The 9,632-nt window shown below is 33.6% G+C and overlaps 1 protein-coding gene across 1 annotated transcript in view; it reads right to left on the bottom strand.

Moving 5' to 3' along the window:
- Positions 1 to 510: 510 nt before the first annotated feature.
- KCNC4_3 (Potassium voltage-gated channel sub C member 4) overlaps positions 511 to 9,632 on the bottom strand; it is a 55,040-nt gene continuing 45,918 nt past the window's right edge. The window contains exon 10 of the mRNA XM_035733741.2: positions 511 to 1,881. Within this exon, the coding sequence (XP_035587743.2) occupies positions 1,757 to 1,881 (125 nt within the window). The 3' untranslated portion in view covers positions 511 to 1,756. The remainder of the gene's footprint in view (positions 1,882 to 9,632) is intronic.

Here is a 9,632-nt window from a genome sequence, read left to right as displayed (position 1 = left end):
GTTGATGAGATTGTAAATCTTCATCGACTGAGATGGTTAAGCCACGTATTACGTATGTCTGAACACCGATTACCACGACGCGCAATGCTGACTAGTGTAGGGGATGGTTGGAAGAAATTTAGGTGCGGTCAAACCAAAACGTGGTATCAGTCCTTGAAGCCACTAACTTCTATTCATAGCTATATTGGTAAATGCAGACCACTTGGTTGGAATCCACGTGACTGTCGTAATCAATGGTTGGAAACTCTGTGTGACATGGCTGAGAATCAATCACAATAGCGTAGGTGTATACAACACTTTCTGTCTTCCCTTAAACTATCAGATTAAACTTGCTTCATATCTTTCCTTCTACCAACTAATTCTTTCCTCCTGTACTATATCCGGTGTCCATGGTGTTGTACTAATGAAATATGGCAACTTGAACCGATGCATATATGTGCCTGGTCATACGTTATAGCTCGTTGACTGACTGACTGGAGATCACAACCTTCCCAATAAGACATAAGTAATTTTACATAAATATATATATATTTTGTTTTATTGAACAAATAAAATCTTGGACTAAGTTTTTAAAAAAAACGGACTCAAACACACACGTACACTCACACACACACACACACATATCCTGTCTATATAAATTAAATTAAAAATAATTATGTAAACCACTTTTAAAACTTTTTACTAAATAGAAGAGAGAAGAGAATAGAAACGAGGTAGCAACCAGAATCATTCTGTTTCATAGAAACAATACGATCAAGAATAAATTGAACATGTCAACGAATAGATAATCCATTCACATAGTGATGATAAGCACAAATAGATGAGCATTGATTTCAACCAAATAGTACATAGAATTATAATAAGTAATGTACATGTATATAATTACATAGAGATTAGTAATAAGAACTATGGTAACAAATAAAATGTAACCATATTAGATATAATAAATGATTGTATAGACTAAAAGAATTGAGTACAAACAACTTCTTTAAAGATTATTACTAAACATTATCAGCAGTATAATGAAAATTGAACCTCAAAAAATCTACACATACAAATATACGTAATAGTATAGGTGGTGGTGGTGATGGTAGCAACAAACAGGTTACCAAATACTATGTAAATATCTCAGTGTAAACAGAATGTGACAAGCGAAGACTGGCATATGATAGATATTTCAAGAAAGAGAAAGTGTGTGTGTGGGGGAGGGGAACTATAAAAACCAATAAAATGATCAGTAAAAGCAGTAGATATACATTTCAATTAACCATTGAGCATTGGGATGATGATTTGGACAGTGATGAAAAGAGAATCCATACAATCTTTGAAATGTATTAACGTCATTCAATGTTTATCTGTGTATCGATGTATAGATGAAGTGTGTGTGTGTATGTGTGTGTGTTTGCATGGTATATAACTAATTACTTCGTACAACATAAAATGAACAGTAATAATAACAATAATTTAAATGCTACACAATATACCTGATTTAAAGAGAATATTTCTAAAGTGTAAAAGTTTACTAAAAAAAAGTTTTCCTTCTTTCTATCTTTGTCTTTCCCGCTCTTTTTTTGTTCTTCTACGAATTGAAAACACGCAGATCAAATGAACAACAATAACGATAGTGTAAAAGAAAACGAATGAACAGGATTATTTGGGGGGGGTCGAGGGGTTCGATGGTTGAGGAAAAAAATCCATCAGAATATCAGTAGTTTTAGAATAGTCTAATTGGAACAATTAAAAAGATGGTAATATATTAACAATTTTGGTGAAATGAGAATAGATCCGATATAAAATAATTCAGTAACAAAGTCACAATGAACAATACAATGGATGTTTGATATGGTCTCAGATTGGCAGTGTTTCCGTTTTTTGGAGATTCTGAAAAATAAAGAAAGTATATTTGAAAAAGAAAATTAGTTATACAACCAATAATAATCACATAGTATTGAATGGTAGTTACGTTTCAGTAGGAGACTCCTCAGCAGCGTGCATTCATGACACTATGTTAGAGGATGGCACTAATGGTTTGCAGGTTGTTTAGAGAGCGTTCACTCTCTAGATAACGAGATCTAGGTTAGATCTACCGTGCCGGTGAAACAGTCAGTTGTTAGGGGGAAACAACTGTCAAGTGCTTTACAGGTTACAATGAGTAGTTTTCTAACTTAGATCAATCTGTGATGTAAAGTATAAAATTAATTGAGATAGTCAATTTCTTTCGTTGGCAACTAGTTAAAAATACCGTTATTTACTTATATAAATGAATGAATGGCATATCATATTTTGGGCCATAATTTTAAAGACTTTCATATTCTGTTTGGTTGGGATAAATGATAAATCAATGGAATGGATTCAAATAGTTACACTTTATGATCATAAATAAAATAAGCTATCGTTCAAGTTGCCATTCCTGAATACCGGAGGTAGTAACAGTATCAATGACCATAGAGAAGATACAGCATCGAAAATACGATTCGAGAAGAAAATACAAATCAGTGAAATATAAACAAAAAGACGTTGAGGAATTTAGGGTCTTAGAATTTATGGGAAGACTAAGAATGGATGTACCGTCGCCGTTCCAAACGACTTTGAGCCATGTAATGTGAAATCTTTAACAATTAGTTATGATAATCACGCGTATCCCAACCAGGTGGTAATCTACGCCTATCAATATGGCTTAGTCCAATAGTCAATGACTTCGTGAACTGATGTCATGTTTTGGTTTAGTTGATCCTAGCTTTTTAAGCCTACTCCCAACACCGGATAACAATACCTGTTGAATTAGGCGGTGGTTGGGCATACGTAACACATCAATCACTTAGCTATCCTTACCTGGTGCCCCATTGTTAACCGAGACATTGCTTACTCGGTGATGCCGATATTCACGAGCAAGGCTTCGCAGACATCCACGATCAAATATTAGTAACCTACAAATATTCTCCACTCTTGATGGCCATGTTTCATATCTATAAAGTAGCATGGAGCGAACTGCTAAGCAGCGAAATCATCCTTTGGTTGAGAGACGGATATCTTCCATAACCCACAAGCTGGCAAGAAACAATCGATCCTTCTGAATTCGTGCAGAGATTTTGTCAGACACCACACCATCAGGACTGATTAGACTCTCGAGATAAGTAAAACGATCGATGCATTCAAATTCATTCCATATCATAAATTCAGCTAATGATGCAAGCCAATCCTGAGGCAATATTTAGCATTTTAAGGGAGATAAACGCACTTTCACGGTGTGAGGAGCCGGAAAATATCAACTGCCCTTAGACCTCTGATAGAACCTGAGATCATCTTGTATTGGATCATCGCTTTCATATAAAAACTAAACTGGCATTGAAATATACTTACGAATGAAAATAGCAACAATGCATCTGTAATAAATGTTTTATTATATTTGCTATGTCGCTAGCACTGGAACCCGGCACGAGTGCTATTTTTCATTTCGGACTCAGCTGGATATACATGTATAGTCGAGTGTTGATATTCGCACTGTTATTGATAGGAAATACTTTGTAGCTGAAATAGTACCGCGTAAACTATTTAAGTAGTGAGTTTAAATAAACACTATATTTTTCAAAAATTTGTAAGTACATACAACTAAATGTTGTCAGCTACATATCAAATGTATGAAGGGTTGTTACATAACACTATACTGAAAAAATCTTCTCAAGATCCCTACATGGCAACAGACACTGATCATCTAAGTTAGTTAAAATAGTGTAACTCGACACAGTCGAAAATTTTGATAGTCATTTGTTTTTTCACGTGCTAAGAGTGAAGTCATCGTGTGGCTTTGGTTTATTGTTATTTGTACTATTGGAAATGTACATACAAGATCTTTGATTGTATTTCACACAAATGAATAATTTCTTACTAATCCAGTCCTGAGCCTAGATTTTCTTTGAAATCATGAACTGATTTAAGTTAAACTACCATTTAAAAAATACTGGAAACATTGGACAGGCAGTTCATTTTAGAATGGGACCCTTTAGCAATGCGTTTTCGCGACACCCAACAAGGAATTGAACTCAAAACCATAGGTCTCGCATGAGAACTCTTGACTTCTGGATAACTGAGCTAATATACAACAGTGTTAATGTCTAACTTCAATCGATCTACAACATTATATGATTATCTTCTATTGTCTCAGATGGAAAACTGACTCATACTCTACAATATTGAACTCCACCAACCACAGCTTCTTACTTCGAAGATTATCTCATAGTACAAAAACGCGAGTTATTTCTAATAATACGAATGACTGTGAAGTTATGAAAACTTTTAAGAGAAATATTGAAATTCAAAATAAATAGGCTGTTTAGACGAGTAGACTAGGAAAGCGTTTTTTACATAGACAGCGGCGATTTTCTAAATGTGGTTTTGACTATTTCCGCTTAACAACATCATATACATTAAATTACAAAGAGGTTGACTAGTACCATCATCACGTTGATCAAGTTCAACAGGCTATCTATATAAAAGATGGTTAAGATATTCAAGCTTACATAATAGTAATCTAATTTTAAAAGGATCATTCTACAACCTTGTGAACTAGTTTGATTTTCTGGATCAATACTGATAATTAAAAGGTGTGTGTGTGTGTGTGTGTTTGTATGAGGGATTGAGAGAGGAGATAGTGAGGAATCATCAAACTAAATCTTGTCCCAAATCTGATTCACAAACCATATGTTCTAATCATTAGTAAGCAGTAGTGATTAGTATTATCCAAAAAAACAGAGATGTTAAATCTTTACCATTATCCCAAATTCTCTTTCAACGTGGAATCGTTTCTGTTAGTAACATTAGTGATCATATTAGTATGTTATGTAATTGATTGGCATAATGAATGTTGATTTACAACAACAAAAACTAAGGATATTTCCAAATAGTAATCGTAATAATGGTAATAACAGTACTATTCCTAATACTAATACCAATATTACTAATACTACTACTACTACTACTACTACTACTACTACTACTACTACTACTACTACTACTACTACTACTACTACTACTACTACTACTACTACTACTACTACTACTACTACTACTACTACTACTACTACTACTACTACTACTACTACTACTACTACTACTACTACTACTACTACTACTACTACTACTACTACTACTACTACTACTACTACTACTACTACTACTACTACTACTACTACTACTACTACTACTACTACTACTACTACTACTACTACTACTACTACTACTACTACTACTACTACTACTACTACTACTACTACTACTACTACTACTACTACTACTACTACTACTACTACTACTACTACTACTACTACTACTACTACTACTACTACTACTACTACTACTACTACTACTACTACTACTACTACTACTACTACTACTACTACTACTACTACTACTACTACTACTACTACTACTACTACTACTACTACTACTACTACTACTACTACTACTACTACTACTACTACTACTACTACTACTACTACTACTACTACTACTACTACTACTACTACTACTACTACTACTACTACTACTACTACTACTACTACTACTACTACTACTACTACTACTACTACTACTACTACTACTACTACTACTACTACTACTACTACTACTACTACTACTACTACTACTACTACTACTACTACTACTACTACTACTACTACTACTACTACTACTACTACTACTACTACTACTACTACTACTACTACTACTACTACTACTACTACTACTACTACTACTACTACTACTACTACTACTACTACTACTACTACTACTACTACTACTACTACTACTACTACTACTACTACTACTACTACTACTACTACTACTACTACTACTACTACTACTACTACTACTACTACTACTACTACTACTACTACTACTACTACTACTACTACTACTACTACTACTACTACTACTACTACTACTACTACTACTACTACTACTACTACTACTACTACTACTACTACTACTACTACTACTACTACTACTACTACTACTACTACTACTACTACTACTACTACTACTACTACTACTACTACTACTACTACTACTACTACTACTACTACTACTACTACTACTACTACTACTACTACTACTACTACTACTACTACTACTACTACTACTACTACTACTACTACTACTACTACTACTACTACTACTACTACTACTACTACTACTACTACTACTACTACTACTACTACTACTACTACTACTACTACTACTACTACTACTACTACTACTACTACTACTACTACTACTACTACTACTACTACTACTACTACTACTACTACTACTACTACTACTACTACTACTACTACTACTACTACTACTACTACTACTACTACTACTACTACTACTACTACTACTACTACTACTACTACTACTACTACTACTACTACTACTACTACTACTACTACTACTACTACTACTACTACTACTACTACTACTACTACTACTACTACTACTACTACTACTACTACTACTACTACTACTACTACTACTACTACTACTACTACTACTACTACTACTACTACTACTACTACTACTACTACTACTACTACTACTACTACTACTACTACTACTACTACTACTACTACTACTACTACTACTACTACTACTACTACTACTACTACTACTACTACTACTACTACTACTACTACTACTACTACTACTACTACTACTACTACTACTACTACTACTACTACTACTACTACTACTACTACTACTACTACTACTACTACTACTACTACTACTACTACTACTACTACTACTACTACTACTACTACTACTACTACTACTACTACTACTACTACTACTACTACTACTACTACTACTACTACTACTACTACTACTACTACTACTACTACTACTACTACTACTACTACTACTACTACTACTACTACTACTACTACTACTACTACTACTACTACTACTACTACTACTACTACTACTACTACTACTACTACTACTACTACTACTACTACTACTACTACTACTACTACTACTACTACTACTACTACTACTACTACTACTACTACTACTACTACTACTACTACTACTACTACACTACTACTACTACTACTACTACTACTACTACTACTACTACTACTACTACTACTACTACTACTACTACTACTACTACTACTACTACTACTACTACTACTACTACTACTACTACTACTACTACTACTACTACTACTACTACTACTACTACTACTACTACTACTACTACTACTACTACTACTACTACTACTACTACTACTACTACTACTACTACTACTACTACTACTACTACTACTACTACTACTACTACTACTACTACTACTACTACTACTACTACTACTACTACTACTACTACTACTACTACTACTACTACTACTACTACTACTACTACTACTACTACTACTACTACTACTACTACTACTACTACTACTACTACTACTACTACTACTACTACTACTACTACTACTACTACTACTACTACTACTACTACTACTACTACTACTACTACTACTACTACTACTACTACTACTACTACTACTACTACTACTACTACTACTACTACTACTACTACTACTACTACTACTACTACTACTACTACTACTACTACTACTACTACTACTACTACTACTACTACTACTACTACTACTACTACTACTACTACTACTACTACTACTACTACTACTACTACTACTACTACTACTACTACTACTACTACTACTACTACTACTACTACTACTACTACTACTACTACTACTACTACTACTACTACTACTACTACTACTACTACTACTACTACTACTACTACTACTACTACTACTACTACTACTACTACTACTACTACTACTACTACTACTACTACTACTACTACTACTACTACTACTACTACTACTACTACTACTACTACTACTACTACTACTACTACTACTACTACTACTACTACTACTACTACTACTACTACTACTACTACTACTACTACTACTACTACTACTACTACTACTACTACTACTACTACTACTACTACTACTACTACTACTACTACTACTACTACTACTACTACTACTACTACTACTACTACTACTACTACTACTACTACTACTACTACTACTACTACTACTACTACTACTACTACTACTACTACTACTACTACTACTACTACTACTACTACTACTACTACTACTACTACTACTACTACTACTACTACTACTACTACTACTACTACTACTACTACTACTACTACTACTACTACTACTACTACTACTACTACTACTACTACTACTACTACTACTACTACTACTACTACTACTACTACTACTACTACTACTACTACTACTACTACTACTACTACTACTACTACTACTACTACTACTACTACTACTACTACTACTACTACTACTACTACTACTACTACTACTACTACTACTACTACTACTACTACTACTACTACTACTACTACTACTACTACTACTACTACTACTACTACTACTACTACTACTACTACTACTACTACTACTACTACTACTACTACTACTACTACTACTACTACTACTACTACTACTACTACTACTACTACTACTACTACTACTACTACTACTACTACTACTACTACTACTACTACTACTACTACTACTACTACTACTACTACTACTACTACTACTACTACTACTACTACTACTACTACTACTACTACTACTACTACTACTACTACTACTACTACTACTACTACTACTACTACTACTACTACTACTACTACTACTACTACTACTACTACTACTACTACTACTACTACTACTACTACTACTACTACTACTACTACTACTACTACTACTACTACTACTACTACTACTACTACTACTACTACTACTACTACTACTACTACTACTACTACTACTACTACTACTACTACTACTACTACTACTACTACTACTACTACTACTACTACTACTACTACTACTACTACTACTACTACTACTACTACTACTACTACTACTACTACTACTACTACTACTACTACTACTACTACTACTACTACTACTACTACTACTACTACTACTACTACTACTACTACTACTACTACTACTACTACTACTACTACTACTACTACTACTACTACTACTACTACTACTACTACTACTACTACTACTACTACTACTACTACTACTACTACTACTACTACTACTACTACTACTACTACTACTACTACTACTACTACTACTACTACTACTACTACTACTACTACTACTACTACTACTACTACTACTACTACTACTACTACTACTACTACTACTACTACTACTACTACTACTACTACTACTACTACTACTACTACTACTACTACTACTACTACTACTACTACTACTACTACTACTACTACTACTACTACTACTACTACTACTACTACTACTACTACTACTACTACTACTACTACTACTACTACTACTACTACTACTACTACTACTACTACTACTACTACTACTACTACTACTACTACTACTACTACTACTACTACTACTACTACTACTACTACTACTACTACTACTACTACTACTACTACTACTACTACTACTACTACTACTACTACTACTACTACTACTACTACTACTACTACTACTACTACT

This window comes from Schistosoma haematobium, chromosome 7 (genome assembly GCF_000699445.3).
Source record: "Schistosoma haematobium chromosome 7, whole genome shotgun sequence".
Lineage (NCBI taxonomy): Eukaryota > Metazoa > Platyhelminthes > Trematoda > Strigeidida > Schistosomatidae > Schistosoma > Schistosoma haematobium.
Note: the sequence above shows the minus strand (reverse complement) of the source record. Positions and strands in the feature narration are given on the sequence as shown.